The sequence below is a fragment of the Budorcas taxicolor genome, chromosome 3, assembly GCF_023091745.1.
Source record: "Budorcas taxicolor isolate Tak-1 chromosome 3, Takin1.1, whole genome shotgun sequence".
Classification (NCBI taxonomy): domain Eukaryota; kingdom Metazoa; phylum Chordata; class Mammalia; order Artiodactyla; family Bovidae; genus Budorcas; species Budorcas taxicolor.
Window position 1 is genome coordinate 51,120,624 of NC_068912.1, and position 23,286 is coordinate 51,143,909.

The 23,286-nt window shown below is 36.7% G+C and overlaps 1 protein-coding gene across 1 annotated transcript in view; it reads left to right on the forward strand.

The window, feature by feature from the left end:
• Positions 1 to 23,286, forward strand: part of EVI5 (ecotropic viral integration site 5) — a 231,925-nt gene that overhangs the window by 139,205 nt on the left and 69,434 nt on the right. The window contains exons 14-17 of the mRNA XM_052637081.1: positions 6,453 to 6,587; positions 9,885 to 10,025; positions 11,968 to 12,126; positions 22,943 to 23,089. Of these exons, the coding sequence (XP_052493041.1) occupies positions 6,453 to 6,587; positions 9,885 to 10,025; positions 11,968 to 12,126; positions 22,943 to 23,089 (582 nt within the window). The remainder of the gene's footprint in view (positions 1 to 6,452; positions 6,588 to 9,884; positions 10,026 to 11,967; positions 12,127 to 22,942; positions 23,090 to 23,286) is intronic.

Sequence of the window (23,286 nt, forward strand, 5' to 3'; positions counted from 1 at the left end):
GGTATCCACGGAATGGGTCATCCCATTCAGTTGAGGTTTTTTTTTTTCTTTTTATGACTTAAAATTTTTTATTCCTCTAACTTGAGAGCACCGTTTTCCCCTTTCTCTATCAAGCAATGAAAAATATTTGACTCCAAAAGTAAAAAGCAAGAAACAAAAAACAGAACTTTTTAGTGCTCAATAGCAAATAGTATTACAGTTTTCAGAGATGAGCTGGAACTGACCTCATAGTGCGGAGAGCATAGTGGAAGAAGCAGATATTATTATATTCCTTTCATCTAAGTAGGGCAACACTGCAGCTTTTGTGATTTGTCCAGCCCAGAAGGGAAGAATGAGAATGCTCTTGCCACAAGAAATTTTGGATCACACTTTCCTTAGAGCCTAAATCAGAATCTTATACATTCAACTGATTTTTTTAAATCCTCTGCTGAGGTCACCCTTTGGCGAGCATTCACGCAGGAAGCAGCATCTTCACAGTTTTAGCATATTCAGAAAAGTATGTCTTCATATATCTTCCCCAGTTTCTTTGTCACCAGTTTTCTCTTTCTTTACATTGAACCAAGGCATGTTCAGCATTTCCAGTTCATTCACCATGGGCCACCCTTTGGTCCATATTCAACCAAACAAATGTTAGTTTTTTTCCTAAACCTCCAAGTCATAGCACTAAATGCAGAATCTCCAGTGAGTCCATATCAGTACTAAGAACTGATCCCAATAAAAGCTTTTTGTTCAATAGTGCATATATATGTAATTGAATAGAGCTAGTTGCTATATACAAAAATTGATAATGAGATGAAATTGGCTTAGTGAAGTTAGATTTATTCTGAATACTCTGTTAAAGTGTATCACTGCTTGTATAATTTTCATTAACATGTTTGTACTAATAAACATGGAATTAAAACTTCTTTAGTCTCAGTACAAAAGGGAAAGAAAACACCTACGTGGGCCGGGTGGCAAAATTGTAAAAATGCTCCTACTACAATTTAGTATGAGCTGTAACATAAAATACAGGTATACCTCAGATTGTGGGTGCAATTCCAGGCCACTGCAATTAAGCAAATATCACAAAAAGTGAGTCACACAAATTATTTGGTTTTCCAGTGCATATAAAAGTTACATTTACACTGTATTGTAGCCTATGAAGTATGCAGTAGCACTATGTCTAAGAAAAACAATGTACACACATTAATTAAAAGATATTTATTGCCAGAAATGCTAACCATCATCTGAGCATTCAGTGAGTTGTAATCTTTTTGTTGGTGAAAGGTCTTGCCTCGATGTTGATGGCTGCTGGCTTATCAGGGTGGTGGTTGCTGAAGATTGACAATTTATATTTTTAAAAAGGCAAAGTGAAGTTTGTTACAATGATTTTGATTCCTTTCATGAAAAATTTCTCTGTATCATGCAATGCTGTTTGATAACATTTTGCCCACAGTAGAACTTCTTTCACAGTTGGGGTCAATACTCTTAAACCCCGACAGTGCTTTATTAAGTAAGCATGTGTAATATTCTCAGTCCTTTGCTGTCATTTCCATAATCCACGTGCATTGTCACCAGAAGCAGATTCCATCTCAAGAAAGCATTTTCTTTGCAAGTTTTACCATGAGTTTGCAGCACGTCAGTCACATCTTCAGGCTCCACTTCTAACTCTAGTTCTCTTGCTCTTTTTGTTACATCTGTGCTTGCTTCTTCCACTGGTCTTGAACACCTCCAAATCATCCATGAAGGTTAGAATCAGCTTCTTCAGTTAATGTTGATATTTTGACTTTTCCCCACGAATCATGAATTTTCTTAATAGCACCTAGAATGGTGAATCTTTTCCAGAAGGGTTTCAGTTTACTTTTCACAGATCCATCTGAGGAATGGCTCGTTTTTGACAGCTATAGCCTTACAAAATGTATTTCTTAAATAATAAGACTTGAAAATCAGGATTATTCCTTGATCCCTGGGCTGCAGAATGGATGTTGTGTTAGAAGGCATGAAAACAACATTAATCTCATTGTACATCTCCATCAGAGTTTTTGGGTGACCAGGTGCACTGTCAGTGAACAGTAATATGTTGAAAGGAATCTTTTCCTGAGCATTAGGTTTCAACAGTGGGGCTTACAATGGTAAGCCACGTCATAAACAAATGTGCTATCATCAAGGCTATGTCATTAATTTTTAGAGAGCACAGACAGTAGATTTAGCTTAATTCTGAAGGGTCCTAAGATTTTCAGAATGGTAAATGAGCACTGGCTTTGACTTCAAGCCTCTAGCTTCATTAGCCCCTAACAAGAAAATCAGCCTGTTCTTTGAAACTGTGACCCAAGCATTGACTTCTCTTCTAGCTATGAAAGCTTTAGGTGGCACGTACTTCCAATAGGAGGCTGTTTCATCTACACAAACAATCTATTGTTTAATGTAGTCACCTTCATTAATGATCTTAGCAAAATCTTCTGGATAAGTTGCTACAGTTTCTACATTAGAACTTGCTGCTTCAGATTGCACATTCATTTTATGGAGATGGCTTCTTTCTTTAAATCTCATAAATCAATCTCTTTTTAACTTCAAACTTTTCTTCTGAAGCTTCTTCACCTCTTTCTGCCTTCATAGAATTGAAGAAAGTTAGGTCCTTGTTCTGGATAAGACTTTGGCTTCAAGGAGTGTTGTGGCTGGTTTGATCTTCTATCCAGGCCACTAAAACTGTTTCCATTATCAGCAGTAAGGCTGTTGTGCATTTTTACCATTTATGTGTTCAGTGGAGTAGCACTTTTAATTTCCTTCAAGAACTTTTTCTTTGCATTCACAACTTGGCTGTTTGGGACAAGAGCCCTAGTTTTTGGCTTATCTTGGCTTTCCACATACCTTCCTCACTAAGCTTGATCATTCCTAGCTTTCAGTTTAAAATGAGAGATATGCAATGCTTCCTTTCTCTTGAACACTTAGAGGCCATTGTGGGTTATCAAATGGCCTGATTTCAACAGTGTTGTATCTCAGGGAATAAGGAGGCTCAAGGAAAAGGAGAGAAATGTGGGGAATGGCTGGCTGGTCAGTGGAGCTGTCAGAATGCACACAACATTTATCAGTTAAGTTCACCATCTTAAATGGGTGTGTGGTTCATGGCACCTGAAAACAATTGCAGTAGAAACAGCAGAGCTCACTGACCACAAGCCAAAAATAATAATAATGAAAAAGTTTGAAATATTGTGAGAACTACCAAAATATGACACAGTGAACTACAATGAGAACTACAAAATATGACTTGAAGTGAGCAAATGTTGTAAAAACAGTGCCAGTAAACTTGGTTTGAAGTGGGGTTGCCACAGACCTTCAATTTGTTAAAAAACAAAACAAAAAGTATCTTCGAAGTGTGATAAAGTGAGGAGCAATAAAATGAGGTATGCTTATATTGAATAATACCCACTAAGCACTGTAATTAATAGTTAGATGGTCATATATGTAAGACTATTGCAGTAGTTCAAAGGAAGATGAGAGCATAAATAAAAACAATGACTGTTAAGCTAGAAAGGAGCAGACAAATTCAAGAGGTAGCTGGAAGGAAAACTAAGATGTGGTGATTGATTTGATATGGGTTGAGTATAATAATAGGGAAAGTTTTTACTTGGATGGTTGTTAGATGATGGGATCCTTAGCATATAAGGAGAAAAAGATAAGGAGTCCAGTTTTGAAAGGTTGAATGTGAGGTGAGTGTGAGGCTAAAACAGACGAAGAAAACCAGTAGGAAGTTGTAAATATGAATCTGTAGTTTATTAGAAAGGTCAGGGTGAGAATACAGACTTGAGAGTCATCACTCTTTATATATCTGTATATCTGTCGATTTCTATCTATATTTATTGTCCTTAGAGTTCCACTATCGTATGTTCCTCTCCCTCTCCCTGACACCGCCTTTGCTTTTTTTTAAACTATTTTGCACGTTCTTCCTTGGTGATCTTATTCATTGTCTATATAGAATTAAATAGAGTAAAAATCTGATATACATTGTATCTGATAATGTCTTTGTATGGACTGTATTAGACAATGGATGAGATTTCATGTCACATGGGAAGAATCTACAAAATAAGAAAATTAACAGAAAGATTGAGAGAAATCACAGAATATAGAAACTCTGAGGCCTGCTGCTTGATACACACATATATACACACATAAGCACATAGACATATCTATAATGAAGTAGTAGAAGTGACAGAGCACACAGAAGATACGAGGTAAAACCATGAAAGAGTAACACCTCAGAATCTGGGGGAGGAGAAATTTTTAATGAGTGGTCAGTTGTTTTAAATTCCATAGACTATCTGGTGAAGCTAAGAGCTGAACAAAAGGGCTTTCCATTGAGTTTTTATATTGTTATTGGATATTAGTACTGTTAGTGATTAGAGCAGTTTCATCAAGGGATGAAGGCTAAAATTAGTTTGTAGTGGATTGAGGAACAAACTGGAGAGAAGAGAAATAACATGTACACTGTAGAAAGAATCCCTTGAACAACAGAGAGAGGATGATTAGAAGTTTGGTAATTTTTATTGCTAAAAATTCTTTCCCAATATTACTAGTCTTTTTTTTTTTTTTTTTAATACTTGGTTGGATGGGTTGGTTTACACCAGATCAATGGTTCCATTCTCATATTGGCCATTTCGGTTTGATGTATTCCTTGAGCCCTCCTAATAAAGTCTTAACAAGTAAGCCTGAATTACTCTTGTCAGAGCTTTAGATTAAAGGCAAAATATTCTAGTATTACTCATAAAATAACTGTGATCTAATTAAACAAAATCATGACACCTGCATTTTGGCTGCAGCCATTCTAAAACTGTCATTTTTCTGTTTGGTAAGGTAAGTATTTGCTAAGGTGATACACCTATTGCAAATCTATTTCTTATATTGAAATATTGTTTTAATAGTATCAGAAAGTTACTGGGAGAAATAAGACTGAGTTTAAAGTTCTCATTTGCCCAGTAGCTGAACTGTGCATTTTTAAAACATAACTTTTTGAGTAATGGGCAAGGGAGTACTGTATATTTTAATTAAGTATTTAATAGTTTTTAAATACTTTTAATTTGCTATCTGTTTTGTTCCTAGTATATTAAAGAGTAAAAATACCCATTCTTTGGCATTGAAACATGTATACTATCATGTAAGAAACGAAACACCAGTCTGTGTTCGATACAAGATACAGGATGCTTGGGGCTGATGCACGGGGGTGATCCAGAGAGATGATATGGAGTGGGAGGGGGATTCAGGATTGGGTGCTCGTATATACCCGTGGCGGATTCATGTCAATGTATGGCAAAACCAATACAGTATTGTAAAGTAAAATAAAGTAAAAATAAAATTTAAAAATGTATATAAAAAAATAATAAAAAATAAAATACCCATTCTTTGCTTATGTTAGTTCAGTAGGAGATTATTCTCTGTGACTCTTATTTTCGAATTTTCAGTTGTCACTATTTTTTAATCACGTAGTAATTACTACGTGAATTAAATGTGAAGTAATAGTTTATTTTAGGAAGTCTTTTATAGTGGTAAATTAGATGTCTTTTTCCTTTTTTGAAAATCTTTGTGTACAAACTAGTTCGAAAGGGGATTTCTTAAATAGCTACATTGGTGTAAAGTAGGAAAGGAGATGGAAGAGTTTCATCCTTTCATGGTTAATTTCTTTCTGCAGCATCGTTGCTTCTAGCAGTCGTTTTCATGAGTATATTTAAAGAGATCAGCACATTTCTAACAGCAAATACATTTTTGTTCTTTTGGGATTTAGGATGGTTTACGTTATTATAGATGCCTTATTTTTATTCCTACTAGGTTAAGTAGAATTTACAGTAGATTTGTACTTGTCTTCCATAGTCTATATCAGTGCTGTCTAATATCAATATAATGTGAGCCACATATGCCTTTTAAAGTGCCATAATAAAAGAAGTAACTAACAATGAAATTAATAATAAAGTTTTATTTGATTAAATCAGTATTTTAACTCAGTACATTTGAAATATTATTTCAACATACAGTCAGTATTAAAATTAATGAGATATTTTGACTCTTTATTTCACATTAAGCCTTCAAAATCCAGTTTGTATTTTATACTTAAAACCTTTCTTAATTTGTAGCCACATTTCAAGTGCTCAGTAACCATATATGACTGGTTGTTACGGTGTTGTTCAGTTCAGGTCTGTAGAGCTGGAACAAATTCTTAGCATCTGGATGAATGGACAGATAAAAGAAGATATTTATCTTCTATGAATTGGATTTGATTATAAACACCTGATAATGTGATCATCATTATAGATATCAAACCTGAAATTTTTTATTTTCTGGAAAAGAGATAAGCTGGAAATACTAGGTGGATGGAACTTTTGCAGTCTGGTTACCCTCAATAGCTGTATTGTGTAATTGCACTTATTTTTATTATATATACATGTTCAAACTTCTGAAAAATTTCAGTGTATGTCTATAACTTGTAGCATAAATGCAGTTCCAACTACAATGAAGATTTTGTGCTACAGCTAGAGAAGGAATTGGTCCAAGCCCGACTGAGTGAAGCTGAGTCTCAATGTGCGCTGAAGGAAATGCAGGATAAAGTTCTGGATATAGAAAAGGTAAGAACAACATGAAGGCTTTCATTCCCAAACTAGATGGGACATATGATAGATATTTAAATGCTTATTGAGCAGTGAAATTTGGCATGGTTTTTTGCACATTAAAAATCTTACATGTTATAAGAGAGGAAAGGAAAAAATACATGTTTCCTATTTAATTTTTGTTACCATACTAGTCAAAGCCCCATATTTTGGGTAAAAATAGAGATTAACGTCCTTTTAGAGGGAAACAACCAGGATAATTTTGATATAAATGATATTTAATTATTGGAGAAAAGAAACTTAAGGAATACAGATTAACTGTTGTCAAGATAAGTAGTACTTAACAGCCTTTAGAGTCACCCAACAATAGCTGACACAGTATCTTTCAGATTGCTGCTGCTGCTGCTAAGTCACTTCAGTCGTGTCCGACTCTGTGTGACCCCACAGATGGCAGCCCACCAGGCTCCTCTGTCCACAGGATTCTCCAGGCAAAAATACTTGAGTGGGTTACCTTTCCTTCTCCAACGCATGCATGCATGCTAAGTCGCTTCGGTCGTGTCTGACTCTATGCCCATGGACAGCAGCCCACCAGGCTCCTCTGTCCACAGGATTCTCTAGGCAAGAATACTGGAGTGGGTTGCTATTCCCTTAAAATCCTGGGGCAAATGGGATGATGTGAACTATAACAGTCTACAATGTAGTAATATTACATCTTGGCCATTGACCGAATACTAACCCTTTTTATTTTTAGTATATAAAATATGCTGAAAACATTCCTCTTAAGCACATTTCAGTTAATGTAATTAAACAGAAGGCAGCAATTTCCTTCTAGAAGAATTAGATTTAGCTTTGAAAAATTTGCCATATATTTGTTAAATTAATTTATGGAATACTTTTGGGTCAGTGTAGACCACAGTGTATTTTTTAATTTAAAGCCTGTGCTAAACATCAGTAAAAAGAACTAAAACCATAACCACATTTGTAGTTCTTTTAAAAATGAATATTACCATTTTTATCCCAACAGTATATAAATATATCACTTGCTTTTCTCCCAATTCAAGGTAAATTTTTAAAAATCCACTGTGAAATTTGCATCCTAAGCACAAAATACACAAATATTCATTTTAATCAAATTTCAGCTGAGAAGTGAACATTTTTACTTTGAAATAAGTAGATCTGATGTATAGAAGTAAATTTTTTGATTGAAACACATTGCAAATGTGTCTTGTTTTTCTTGTAAAAGTAAATTTGTTTAAAGAAAGAAATTAACCATTGTTTTCAAATATTATAATAGTTTTATCTGCAACCGTGTAGAAATAGACTAGTTAAATACGTAAGCATTTCAGGGAAATTTTCATCTGAGTATAACTGTTACAGCTTTCCAAGCTACAGAAAACCATCAAGTTTATATAGGAAGATTTTAGCTGGAGATGTACTTACAGAAGTTAACTTACCTCTTTTGAAGGTTATTAAAGAACAGATGAGTAGCGGAAATAGAAACACTTTTAGGTTTCTTATAACCTCAGACTTGAGAGTCTGTGTTCCAGATCACAAATTCTGAATCTCTGTTTTCTCATCTATAAAATCATAGATGATTTGGGTTCTGTGTTGCATTTTTTTTCTTTTACCCTTAGGTAGTATCTAGCCATTGATTCAGAATCTCATTAACAATGGACATGAAAGAGCCTCAAATTCTTAACTGTTTCTTAATGAAAATAACTACAGTTAATAGTGGAATAATTGTGCTACAAATCTACTTGCTATTTTTATATTATCTTTGGAAAACTTTTTTTCCTATTTGTTGAGAAAAAAGCCAGAAAAAAATAAAAAGTGCCTAATGGGGAGTATTCTGGGCTCCATGATTTAGTTAAGAGTCTGGATCTTTCTGTTTTGAATATTTGGAAGAAGGAAATATTCTTGGGTCCAATTTTTTTAAAGTAGCTTTGTTAGTATTCATGTATCCTATGGTTAATTTCTTCATGCAAGATAGGTTTTTCTTAAAATACATATACAGTAAATTTCTGGTTTTCAGCTGAGAAAATATTTAAAATCCATCACAAAAAATGTGTAGTTGACAAGAATAACTTTATTCAGCCATCTCTGTGGGCTAAAATGTTAATGAAAAATTTCAGAGATAGAAAATTTTAAGACTTGGAACTTAATTTACTTAAGAAACTTTTATTAGAGCCTAATTTAGAATTCTTTGGTCGTTCCTGAGAGCAGTTTAATATGGCAACCATATATCTGAAGATGGGTCTTTCAGGACCCATCTTGTATCCTTGAAGGAAATACTTAGATTACCTTAGAACTAATTTCTTGAGTATTGATTAGTCATAGTAGTTACTAATGTACAGATATTTTATAGTCCTTTTCCAAAGTGGTATGTTGAAAAAATAAAACAAAATTTGAACTGCTCTCTTCCATAAATCTTTAAAATATAAATGATGTTCATGCTTTGTTTGAAGTCCTAATCAGAGGTTAGTATGTTTATTGCCATGTTGAAAAACATTTTTAATCTTGTTGCTCCATAATTCTGATTAGTATTTTATTAAAACAGAATTAGACTCTCTGTGTCCTTAAAATTAAAGACAGTTCTTTCCTGGTGGGGATGTAAAACATGCAACTGCTTTTGAAAAGTTTGCCAGTTTCTTAAAAATTAAATGTAGAATAACCATCTGATCTAGCATTTCTGCTGTTTCACATATACTCAAGAGAGTTAAAAACATACATCTACACAAAATCACATAAATGTCCATAGCAGTGTTACTCATAGTAACCTCAAAGTGGAAACAACTCACATTTCCATCAACTGATGAATGTATAAATAAAAGGTGGTATATCTGGACATTGAAACTATTATTTGGCAATTAAAAAAAAAAAGAAATTTGAAAACATGCTGAGTGAAAGAAGCTAGTCATAAAAGGCCATAAATTGTATGATTGCATTGTATGAAATATTCAAAATAGGCAAGTTCATAGAGACATAGATTAGTGATTGTCAGGGCCCGGGGGTGTCGAAAACATAAAGTAACTGCTAATGGGTATAGCGTTTCTTGGGGGTGATTAAAATGTACTGAAATTGGTTTGTGATGATGGTTGCATAACCCTGTGAATACTCTTAAAAACTGCTGACTAGTGTTCATTAAAAGGATAAGTTTTATAGTTTGTGGATTATATCTCAATAAGATTGTATCAAATTAAGCACAATTACATGTGAGATAAAATAGCTCTTGTTATTTTGCTGTATTGTTGTATATGCTATATTTTATTCTTAAAATTAAAAAAAGATCCCCAATTAAATCCTCTCTTGCTTTAGAGAAACAACTCCTTTCCTGATGAGAATAACATTGCAAGACTTCAGGAAGAACTCATTGCTGTGAAACTGAGAGAAGCAGAAGCTATTATGGGTTTGAAAGAGCTTAGACAACAAGTCAAGGATTTGGAGGAACACTGGCAGGTATATGAGTATATTTTGTGTGCTTTTTTTAAAAAATGTAAAACCTGAAAATCCATTTTGTGTAAATTTGAAGTAGTTAACAACCAACACTAGGGTTTGAGTTTAAAGTGAGAAAGACTCTGTTAGGTACAAAACTGAGAGCATTTAGAAATTGAAAGAAGCTTTTTTTCTCTTTGATTTTTAGAATTAAATAAAATGTAAAATAGAGACCAAGTCATATTTTTGTTGTCTTATTATACCATTGTGATTTGTGTTAACTTTTCCTAAAGAACTAAGAGAAAATTCTTTTTGTATTGTACTTATTTCTTCTAGTGTTAAATTCATTGGTCATTATGAAACATCAGAAGGGTACGTGGCATCAACATAAATTTATGAATTTGTAACTTCTTTTCAAAATGGTTTTATCACAAAATAAAATAGTCATTTAGTTAGTTATATGCCACAAATTTACTCACATATGAGGGAAACTACTGATAAGTAGCAAAAAAAAGAAAAATAGAATCTATAAGACAAGAAGGGAGAACAGAAAGGAAAAAAAAAACTACATATTATTTCAGAAAGTGATGTAGGTATGAATTGGGGTGGGGAATATATCTAACAAAGTTCTTTACATTGCCATGGCTTTTTTTTTTTTTAAGAAATAGCAGACAGCAATAAACTGGAAATTAATAAAAAACAAATGAAAGAACTTTTTGAGAACACTGCTGTTAATTTCTGCTATTGTTTCCCTAATTCATGAATGGTTCTGTTTTCCCCTTTTCTTGGGATTTCAGTAAAAAATAATGTAAAAATCTCTCAGGGAAAAATGAGGATAAAAATGATATTTTTTACAATAATCTACAGAATATGCAGATAAGTAATAATTAATCTCAGATATGCAGATGACACCACCCTTATGGCAGAAAGTGAAGAAGAACTAAAAAGCCTCTTGATGAAAGTGAAAGTGGAGAGTGAAAAAGTTGGCTTAAAGCTCAACATTCAGAAAACAAAGATCATGGCATCCGGTCCCATCACTTCATGGGAAATAGATGGGGAAACAGTGGAAACAGTGTCAGACTTTATTTTCTGGGCTCCAAAATCACTGCAGATGGTGACTGCAGCCATGAAATTAAAAGACGCTTACTCCTTGAAAGAAAAGTTATGACCAACCTAGATAGCATATTAAAAAGCAGAGACATTACTTTGCCGACTAAGGTCCGTCTAGTCAAGGCTATGGTTTTTCCTGTGGTCATGTATGGATGTGAGAGTTGGACTGTGAAGAAGGCTGAGTGCCAAAGCATTGATGCTTTTGAACTGTGGTGTTGGGGAAGACTCTTTTGAGAGTCCCTTGGACTGCAGGGAGATCCAACCAGTCCATTCTGAAGGAGATGAGCCCTGGGATTTCTTTGGAAAGAATGATGCTAAAGCTGAAACTCCAGTACTTCGGCCACCTCATGAGAAGAGTTGACTCATTGGAAAAGACTCTGATACTGGAGGGATTAGGGGCAGGAGGAGAAGGGGATGACAGAGGATGAGATGACTGGATGGCATCACTGACTCGATATACGTGAGTCTGAGTGAACTCCAGGAGTTGGTGATGGACAGGGAGGCCTGGCCTGCTGCGATTCATGGGGTTGCAAAGAGTTGGACATGACTGAGCGACTGAACTGAACTGAATCTACAGAATAAAAACATTTGAACTGTATCTGAATTTATATCCCGAATCTGCCACTTACTGGCTGTGGGACCTTTCTGGAGTTACTTAATCACGATTTCCATTTTCTTTTCTGTACAGTGAAAATAATAGCGTTTAACTTTTGAGATTTTCTGGGAATTAAATAAAATGACACATATAAAGTGGGTTATACAGTACTGGGCCTGAAATAAGTGCTCAGTTAATTTGGCTTTTATATTAGTACTGGGAATATTTGTTGCAATATAATTTTTTTTTTTTTAATTTTAGCGCCACTTAGCTCGTACTACTGGGAGATGGAAAGACCCACCTAAGAAAAATGCCATGATTGAGTTACAAGATGAACTGATGACCATCCGACTTAGAGAAGCTGAAACACAAGCAGAAATAAAAGAAATAAAACAGAGGATGATGGAAATGGAAACGCAGGTAGCCTAATAACTTTAAAAACTATTGTTAACCCATCAAAAGTTTATGCTCAAATTGTATCATCCTTACAATAGAGCTAAAAGGTGGACATATGAAACTGTCTCATCTACAATTTTCTATCCCAAATGTGCCATGTGGCATGCAGGATCTTAGTTCCCCAACCAGGGTTTGAACCTGTGCCCCCTGCACTGGAAGTGCAGGGGCTGTTTTGACCACTGAACCACTAGGAAAGTCCCAAAACCCATATTCCTTGATGGCAGAGATTGAGTGTCTTCTTTCAGTCTTTCAGCAAAGTTGAAGCAAGTCGTAAAACTCCATTTGACTTTGTTTCCTTATTGCACAACCTGAAAGGGAATATTCAGGTTGAGCAAAATTTCTTAACACAGTTTAACATTTGGGGCCAGATAATTTTTTATTGTGAGACTGGGCTGTGCATTGTAGTACGTTTAGCAGCATCTCTGGCCTCTAATGACTACCACATCCCTCTACCCTCTATTCAGAAGCACCACACCCCCACCTCCCTATGATGGCTGAAAGCATCTCCACACAGATGTCACATGTCCCCGGGGAGGCAAAATTGCCCCTGCTTGAGAACCACTGATACAGAATGTAATGTGAAGGATACTTCCTAAAATTGTGTAATGTGGTGACTGAGCAGTCAGTTCCAAAGTTACACTTCTTTCTTCTCATGTCCCCTGTTTCTCTAATAAATATTATCTCATATATTCTTGACTTAAAACCTACAAAGTCCTTTTTATGACACCCATTTGCATTATAAAAGTACATTTGGGATATTTGTTTTTTATGTGGTACATCTATTCTCTGTAATGTTATTTGGTTTTCAGAATACTTTTTCAGTCAGTAGGGGGCATAGTTAACTCATGTATCATTCTATACACTTAAATGTAAAATCATCATCCCAACTTGGATTTATATAACATAGATATGTAAATCCTTTAGAATAAATATATCTTATTTTACATTGTTCACAGAGTTATTTTCATGTGTTTTTCATTGTAGTTAAAAATAACAGTAAGATTATAAAAAGTAGAAATTCAGCTTTATGATGGGAGGTATTACTCTTATGATCAGATTTTACCTCAATATCTCAATATAGATATTAAATGTGCAACCACAACTTTTTAGCCATTGTTCAGGATTTATTTCAGAGTGACTATAGGTAAATGAATCAAACTCAACAAATGTAGTTTTGCGAACTTATGAATACAAAGCAATGTGTAGCCATCAAAGATCTTATACTTGAGATGTCAGTCATGCACAAACTATATTTAAATTCACTATATAAGACGAATGTTAACTAAATTTACTGTGGTAATCATTTCACATTATATGTAAATCAAGTTACACTGTACACCTTAGACTTATACAATGCTGTATGTTTACTTGAGTCGCTCAGTCATGTCTGACTTTTTGCACCATGAATTGCAGCACACCAGGCCTCCTGTTCCATCACCAACTGCCAGAGTCCACCCAAACCCATGTCCATTGAGTTGGTAATGCCATCCAACCTTCTCATCCTCTGTCGTTGCCTTCTCCTCCTGCCTTCAGTCTTTCCCAGCATCAGGGTCTTTTCAGATGAGTCAACTCTTCACATCAGGTGACCAAAGTATTGGAGTTTCAGCTTCAACATCAGTCCTTCCAATGAACACCCAGGACTGATCTCCTTTAGGATGGACTGGTTGGATCTCCTTGCAGTCCAAGGGATTCTCAAGAGTCTTCTCCAACACCACAGTTCAAAAGCATCAATTCTTCGGTGCTCAGCTTTCTGGTCCAACTCTCACATCCATACATGACCACTGGAAAAACCATAACCTTGACTAGACGGACCTCTGTTGACAGAGTAATGTCTCTGGCTTTTCAATATGCTATCTAGGTTGCTCATAACTTTCTTTCCAAGGAATAAGCGTCTTTTAATTTCATGGCTGCAGTCACCATCTGCAGTGATTTTGGAGCCCAGAAAAATAAAGTCTGGCACTGTTTCCACTGTTTCCCCATCTATCTGCCATGAAGTGATGGGGACCAGATGCCATGATCTTTGTTTTCTGAATGTTGAGCTTTAAGCCAACTTATTCACTCTGCTCTTTCACTTTCATCAAGAGGCTTTTTAGATCCTCTTCACTTTTTGCCATAAGGGTGATGTCATCTGCATATCTGAGGTTATTGATATTTCTCCTGGCATTCTTGATTCTAGTTTGTGCTTCTTCCAGCCCAGCATTTCTCATGATGTACTCTGCACATAAGTTAAATAAGCAGAGTGACAATATACAGCCTTGACGTACTCCTTTTCCTATTTGGAACCAGTCTGTTGTTCCATGTCCAGTTCTAACTGTTGCTTCCTGACCTGCATACAGGTTTCTCAAGAGGCACATCAGGTGGTCTGGTATTCCCATCTCTTTCAGAATTTTCCACAGTTGATTGTGATCCACACAGTCAAAGGCTTTGACATAGTCAATAAAGCAGAAATAGATGTTTTTCTGGAACTCTGTTGCTTTTTCCATGATCCATTGGGTGTTGGCAATTTGATCTCTGGTTCCTCTGCCTTTTCGAAAACCAGCTTGAACATCTGGAAGTTCACGGTTCATGTATTGCTGAAGCCTGGCTTGGAGAATTTTGAGCAATACTTTACTAGCATGTGAGATGAGTGCAATTGTGCTGTAGTTTGAGCATTCTTTGGCATAGCCTTTTTTTGGGATTGGAATGAAAACTGACCTTTTCCAGTCCTGTGGCCACTGCTGAGTTTTCCAAATGTGCTGGCATATTGAGTGTAGCACTTTGACAGCATCATCTTTCAGGATTTGAAATAGCTCAACTGGAATTCCATCACCTCCACTAGCTTTGTTAGTAGTGATCCTTTGTAAGGCCCAGTTGACTTCACATTCCAGGATGTCTGGCTCTAGGTGAGTGTGAGTGATCACACCAGCGTGATTATCTGGGTTGTGAATTTCTTTTTTGTACAGTTCTTCTGTGTATTCTTGCCACCTCTTCTTAATATCTTCTGCTTCTGTTAGGTCCATACCATTTCTGTCCTTTATTGAGCTCATCTTTGCATGAAATGTTCCCTTGGTATCTCTGATTTATCAATAAAACTGGAAGCACTATATAATTCATAAATTTGTAATTAGAGAATTAAATACAAATTGCTATGAAGAATAGGACAGGACAGTTAATTCCAACTAGGTGGTTTGGAAAACCTAGGAGAAATTTGGAAAGGAGAAAACCTTCCTAAGGAATTTGTATTTTGCACTATACCTGACTAATGGATATGGTTCCTAAATGTCAGTGCATGTACTGGCGATGATCCATGATGCTTTCTCATTGCAAAGTGAGAAAAATAAAATAGTGTGGTGTGTTGGTTATCTAAAGAATATTGCATTAAACACCCATGTATCCAGCATCCAGATTAAGAAATAGGGCCTTGCTGATACATGTAGCTCTAGTACCTTCATTTTAATGACTTTTAGAACACTGCGCCTGGTAAGTATACCTTAGTTTATGGAGCCACTTTCCTTCTTGTACTGACATTTGCTATTACAGACATTGCTGCCCTGAACATTCTTGCATGTTGCCTTGTGTATATCTCCAATAGGAGTTTCTTTAGTACAGGGGTTCTTATCTCTTTTGTGTGCCATGTACCCCTTTGGGAGCCTGAAACCTATGAACCTCTGTTCAAAATAACATTTTTTAATGCATAAAATAAAATATATAGGGTTGCGAAGAAAACAAGTTATATTGAGTTACAGTTATCAAAATACAGGTTTGTGATATGAGGGCAGACACAGAAACATACACAACATATTCCCATTGCAGGAATCAGGTTTTTCATAATTTAGAATTTTTTGTACCTGAATTAGATTGTACTGTAATTTTCTTTTGCGGGGAGACTTTTATCTGGTTTTGGCACCAAGGTTATAGTAAGTTTGATAAATGAGTTGGCTTGTATTTAACTTTTTCTATTCTCAGAAGTTTTTTGTAAGATTGAAATTACCTGTTACTTAAATATTTGCTGGAATTCATTCCTTTTCTTTTAACTCTTTTTTTTTTTTTGGTCATGGGGCAGTTGGGATCTCAGTTCCCCTACCAGTGAATGGAACCCCTGCCCCCTGCAGTGGAAGCAAAGACCACTGAAGCACCGGGGAAGTCCCTGGAATTCATTCCTTTGAACAGTCTTGTCTTTTTGTTTTGTGGGCATGTTTAAGCGATACATTTGAAATTCGAATCTTTAGATGAAGTGGACAATTCCAGTTAGATGAAGTGGAAATAACAGTTTGACTTGATGTGACTTTTGCTTGTTTTTTCCTTGAGCTTCTGGGAACTGTGAATTTGTGACTGCCATGAAATTTGGAAATTTCTTAGTCATTATTCATCACATACTTATTGTCCCACACTCTCTTCTTCAGGAATTCCAGTCATACTTACATTAAATTGTTGATGTTGTCCAGCAATTCTTGGTTATTCTTTGCCTTCCCATTATTTTTCCTCATTGTATTTCAGTTTCCGTTGACTGACCTATTTCTCTTGATTTATCACTAAGTTCATTGATTCTTTCCTACACTTTGTGAGTTGTCTGATGAGCCATTGAAGATGTTCTTTACATCTGTTACTATGCTTTTTACTTCTACTATTTCCTTTTAATTCGTACAGTCTTCATTTCTTTGCTGATATTACCTATCTGATGTTGCATATCTTCCACCTTTCCCATAGAGCCCTTAATTTAAATTCCCTGTCAGAAAACTTCAATATCTGTGTCATACATGAGGCTGGTTCTGTTGATTGCTTTATCTCTTGGAAGTGTTTGGTTTTTTTACCTTTTCCTATGCTTTGTGATTTTTTTTTTTAAAACTAGATGTGCATCTTGTGTAGGAGAGTAGACTAAAGTAAATGGTTTGTATGCCTGGAAATGGGTACATCTTTCCTTCTACTAGGCCTTTAATGTGGGGGGTTTGAGTTAATACAGTCAGGAGTTGGGCAGGCTTGAGGTTTGTTGTTTCTGTGGTTACCCTCATTGCACCACAGGCTTCAAATTCCTCTAGCAATGTCTTCTTTTCAGGTTAGGGGCTGGTTTGCCAGAGGGTTTTCTCACTATCTTTAGGACTTCTCTTTGCACAGCACTTGAGGAGTTGTCAGTCCCCAGCAGTGTCCCACTGTTACTTTTGTTCCACAGGACACTGGAAGAGCAGAGAACACGTCTGCCCTGTTCTTCTGAGAAAGCCACAGTCTTTCGCTGCATTAGTGTGTTCCTGTATCTGGGGCATTTGGCCTCATTAGTGCTCTTGTCCTGTGTGTGTTAGTCGCTCAGTCGTGTCTGACTCTAAAACCCCATGAACTGTAGCCTACCAGGCTCCTCTGTCCATGGAATTCTTTAGGCAAGAATACTGGAGTGGGTTGTTATGCCCTTCTCCAGGGGATTGTCCCAACCCAGGGATCAAACCCAGGTCTCCTACCCTGCAGGCAGATTCTTTACCATCTGAACCATCGGGGACCCTATTCCCAAGCTATAGTGCAGCCCCTTCCCCAGATGCACCTGTTTTCCCAGTGCCCAGGGGACAGCAGTGTTTGTTGTCTTGCTCCAAGCAAATTAACCTTTGGTTCCCTAGAGGAGATAAGCAAGGATTAGTGCCCTGTCCCCCTCCCTGAGGCCTGTACTATGGAGATCTGTTTCTCAAGACTCTCATCCGTCTTTTTTGGTCTGTTCTGTTGAAGAAAAATGTACAAGAGTTTGTGAACTCTTTTGTCCCTGTGGCTCCATGCATTCTAACCAGCCCATACTTATGCTCCACCAGTTTGATGTTTATTCTAGGTGAATTATTCTTAACAGCTTCTAGCAGCATCTGCCACGTCCCTTCTTAGATTTGGGGCTGGTTAGTTGTCCTGTGACCTCTCAGTGTGTTCAACAGTAGTCATGAACTTAGCGTTTGGCTGCCCTTTTTTTTAAAAATTGAAAACCAGTGTTCTTTCTGACTCTACATGCTCAGTCAGAAATCAAAGTCTTTATTATGATGTATTTGAAATTATTTTATTTTATACTCTATCTCTTCCTTTTTTCTATGTTTTTTCCTCCTTTCTCGCTTTTTATTGAATTTGTTTTTCTTTTTCCTTCTATTCAGTTCAGTCGCTCAGTCATGTCCGACTCTTCGCGGCCCTATAGACTGCAGCATGCCCAGGCTTCCCTGTCCATCACCAACTCCCAAAGCTTGCTCAAACTCATGTCCATCGAATTGATGATGCAGTCCAACCACCTCATCCTCTGTCGTCCCCTTCTCCTCCTGCCTTCAGTCTTTCCCAGCATCAGGGTCTTTCCAGTGAGACAGTTCTTTGCATCAAGTGGCCAAAGTATTGGAGTTTCAGCTTTAGCATCAGTCCTTCCAATGAATATTCAGGACTGATTTCCTTTAGGATTGACTGGTTGGATCTCCTTGCAGTCCAAGGGACTCTCAAGAGTCTTCTCCAACACTACAGTTCAAAAGCATCAGTTCTTCAGCACTCAGCTTTCTTAATGGTTCCAACTCTCACATCCATACATGACTACTGGAAAACCATAGATGGACCTTTGTTAGCAAAGTGTCTCTGCTTTTTAATATGCTGTCTAGGTTTGTCATAGCTTTTCTTCCAAGGAGCAAGCGTCTTTTAATTTCATGGCTGCAGTCACCATCTGCAGTGATTTTGGAGCCCAAAAAATGAAGTCTCTTACTGTTTCCATTGTTTCCCCATCTATTTGCCATGAGTTGTGGGACTGGATGCCATGATCTTCGTTTTCTGAGTGTTGAGTTTTAAGCCAACTTTTTTGCTCTCCACTTTCACGTTCATCAAGAGGCTATTTAGTTCCTCTTCACTTTCTGCCATAAGGGTGGTGTCATCTGCATATCTGAGGTTATTGATATTTCTCCTGGCAATCTTGATTCCAGCTTGTGCTTCATCCAGCCCAGCATGTCACATGAGATACTCTGCATATAAGTTAAATAAGCAGGATGACAATATACAGCCTTGACGTACTCCTTTCCTGATTGGGAACCAGTCTGTTGTTCAGTGTCCAGTTCTATCTGTTGCTTCTTGACCTGCATACAGATTTCCTAGGAGGCAGGTAAGGTGGTCTGGTATTCCCATATTCATTTGACTTTTACAATTCCTTTTCTTTTCTACTAGTGTTTATTACCTGGAAAAAAAAATGCTTCCCTGATGAAACAAAGTCTAAAGTTACTAATTATCTCTGTTTTTTTCCAAATTGTATTAGATCCTTAGAAGAACTCCCATGTGCTCTTTCACCTTCTAGTCTTACATCTTTCTATTATTGTACCTCCAAATTCCTATAATTTTTTTACCTCCAAATTCCTAGACATTATTGTCTTATGGAGTCAATATTCCTGTGGTTTTGTCTGAAAAGTGAAAGTGAAAGTCGCTCAGTCGTGTCCAGCTCTTTGTGACTCTATACAGTCCGTGGATTCTCCAGGCCAGAATACTTGAGTGGGTAGCCTTTCCCTTCTCCAGGGGATCTTCCCAACCCAGGGATCGAACTCGGGTCTCCTGCACTGCAGGCAGATTCTTTACCAGCTGAGCCACAAGGGAAGCTTGTGGTTTTGTCTACCTGCATGCTAGTTTTTTTGCTCTATTCTTACTTTTATTTAACAGTTTCCTCCCAGTTTCAATCATGAGTTGTAAACTCTCTCACTTTCTTAAAATAAATGTACTTTTCTCTCTTCTGTGATAGTTGGCTGAGTATACTTTTATAGGATGAATTTTTTTTTTTTAAACACTACCAATTTTTCCTGTTGAGTTGTCTGCTAGGTATTTCACTTTCCACCTTCACAGATACTGTTTTTCCCTTGATTTGCCTCTGCTTTACTTTAGCATTCTATAAGTTTTGATATAAAGTATTTTGATAAGGATTTATTTATATTTATCCCAGATAGTATTTGGAACTAATTGTGCTTCCTAGGGTGTAGATGCATATGTGATTTTTGTTGTAAAAATTCTCAATTATTATCATCTTCTTAAGCCATCACAGCTCACTTTTTTTGGTGGGGGGCAATACCTGTAAAGTACATTTTATACCTTTTTATTCTCTTTTCTGTCTCTTGACATCTTCTGGGGCACTAATTTTTTCTTCATTGTGTCTAGTTCTTAGTTGCTTAGTTTTATCTGACTTTTTCTGACCCCATGGACTGTAGCCTGCCAGGCTCCTCTGCTCATGGGGATTCTCCAGGCAAGAATACTGGAGAGGGTTGCCATGCCCTCCTCCGGGGGAACTTCCAAATCTAGGGATTGAACCCAGGTCTCCCACATTGCAGGCAGATTCTTTACTGTCTGAAACACCAGGGAAGCCCAAGAATACTGGAGTAGGTACCCTTCCCTTCCTCAGGGGATCTTCATGACTCAGGAGTCAGACCAGGGTCTCCTGCATTGCAAGTGGATTCTTTACAAGCTGAGCTACCAGGGAAGTCCGACTCTTTGTGACCCCAGGGGCTGTAGCCTGCCAGGCTTCTCAGTCCATGGAATTCTCCAGGCAGAAATACTGGAGTGGGTTCCTATGGTCTTCTCCAGGGGATCTTCCTGACCCAGGGATTGAACCTGAGTCTCCTGCATTGCCGACAGATTCTTTACTGACTGAGCCACCAGGGAAGCCCTCATCGTGTTTAATCTCCCATTTAACCCTTTAATTGAATTTATTATCAGTGTCTGTTAATTTTGGAAATTATATTTGGTTATCTTTCAAATTTGCTGATATTTTGACAGTGACTAGTTCTTTGTTTATGCTTCTTTTTATGTTTAATATGTAAATATGTAAACTATTTTGTATAAAATCTTCATGTGATTATAATCTAAAGTTCTTAAGAATCTAGCATATTTTTTGTCTGCCATTTCTCACTCATAGTCAATTCTTGGGTTTTAATTATTTGTGTGAGTATTTTGTAATTTTGGAGCATGGAATGGTATTTAGGGGTACAGGGAGGAGTTTTGGAGTGTATGTTGAAGGTGTGTCCCTCTGAAGTATAGTTACTTGTTTTAATGGTAACTGGAGGCAGGATCATTTTCATAGAATGAGATAGAATAGGTTTAGTAATAGTAATAATCGAGTATTTGTTGAATGTCTTCTATTTCAAGCATTAGGAGAGAACTACTTTCATAAACTTTTCTCATGTAATTCCCACAACACAGCCTTAAAAGTCAAGCAGTAATATCTACACTCCTATTAGTGTATTAAAACTTGATAGAATTAGATAGCTTCACCAAGGTTGAGAAATTGCTAAATGAGGAGCCAAATTTTGCCTGTGTTTGGTTATGAAAATGTTTACTGTTTCTTTCAGGCCCCTAATAGAGTAATTTAGAATTGAGAAACTCATGCTGAGTCAAGCCTGAATATGAAAACTACCTCATGTCAGTGAATTCATGATCTATAATGTTAAGGTCCTATTGTATAGCAAAGGGAACTATATTCAGTATCCTATAATAAACCATAATGGAGAAGTATTTAAAATGGGGGGGGGGGAATATATATATATATATACATAATTGAATCACTTTGCTGTATCCCAGAAACTAAAAGGGCTTCTCTGGTGGCTCAGAAAAGTAAAGAATCTGCCTGTAATCCAGGAGACCTGGGTTCAATCCCTGTGTCAGGAAGATCTCCTCGAGAAGGGAACGGCAACCCACTCCAGTATTCTTGCCTGGAGAATCCCAGGGGCAGAGGAGCCTAGGGGGCTACAGTTCATGAACTAATTGTAAAGAGAATTAAATGAAAAATAGATAGTATTTTACATATGGTTTTCTTTAAAAAAAAAAAAAAGTATTATTGTTGTGTAGTCAATACGTCTTGTCCAGCTGTTTTGCAACCCCATGGACTGTAGCCTGCCTGGCTTCTCTGCCTATGGGATTTCCCAGACAAGAATACTGGAGTGAGTTGCCATTTTCTTCTCCAGAGAATCTTCCCAATTTAAGGATCCATCCCAAGTCTCCTACATTGCAAGAGATTCTTTACCACTGAGTCACCTGGGAAGCCCTGTGTACATTTGTCAAATGAGGAAATAGAAATTGGATATTAATTAGTTTGTTTAATCACCAAATGGCAAGCCAGAATTCAAAGCTAGTCCATTAGCCATAAACAGACTGTGCTATACATTGTAGGAATGTAGTTAACATGACACAGTGTGACATCAAAAAGTTTGCAGTTCAGTAAGTGGTGGTGATATCTTTTCAGCAGTCTATGCTTGCTTTTGTGAACTGGAAAGGGGAGTTAAATACATCATATCTCTGTATCTATCTGTTTATACCATGTTGCCTGTTTCAGAAATTAATACCTACAACTTCTGTATAAGCATCCTTATAGTTAAAAGATATTTATTGTATGAAAGGTAAATGGATCTTTAATGAAAGTTTCTAATGTGAACCTTATGCATTCTCTTGATTTTTAAAGCAGTTTTATAATTTTTTTAAGTAGTTAACTATTTGTTGAATAAAATAGACCTATAACTAACAACAACATTGAAAATATTGCTGAGACTAATATACACACCTAGAAATTTATAAGTTTTGTGATAGTCACTCAGTCGTGTTCAACTCTTTGCCACCCTGTGGACTATAGCCCGCCAGGTTCCTCGGTCCGTGGAATTCTTCAGGCAAGAATACTCAAGTGGGTTCCCGTTCCCATCTCCAGGGAATCTTCCCAACCCAGGGATTGAACCCTGTCTCCTGCATTGCAGGCAGATTCTTTACCTTCTGAGCCACCAGTTTTTTCAGGCCTTTTATCTGTATTCTCATATTTATATTTTTATCTGTATTCTGTATTTATATTTTTAATTGTTAGAACCAGATCAATAGTAATCATCTTCGAAGAGCAGAGCAAGAGGTGACCAATCTACAGGAGAAGGTGCAATATCTTTCTGCACAGAACAAGGGATTGCTTACCCAACTGAGTGAAGCAAAGCGCAAACAAGCAGAGATTGAATGCAAGGTAAACATATCAACTAGCAAGTTTATGTTTTAGTCAATATAATAATGTTTTTTTGTTTTTGTTTTTATCTCATCACTGAGTACATTATCATAAAACTAAAAGAAACTAGTCTTATTTCCTACTTTTCCTGAACTTAGTTTGGCAGTTGATTTTGGGCCAGGTTACCTCATCATGCTCTAGGTAAATTTCAGGCTGGA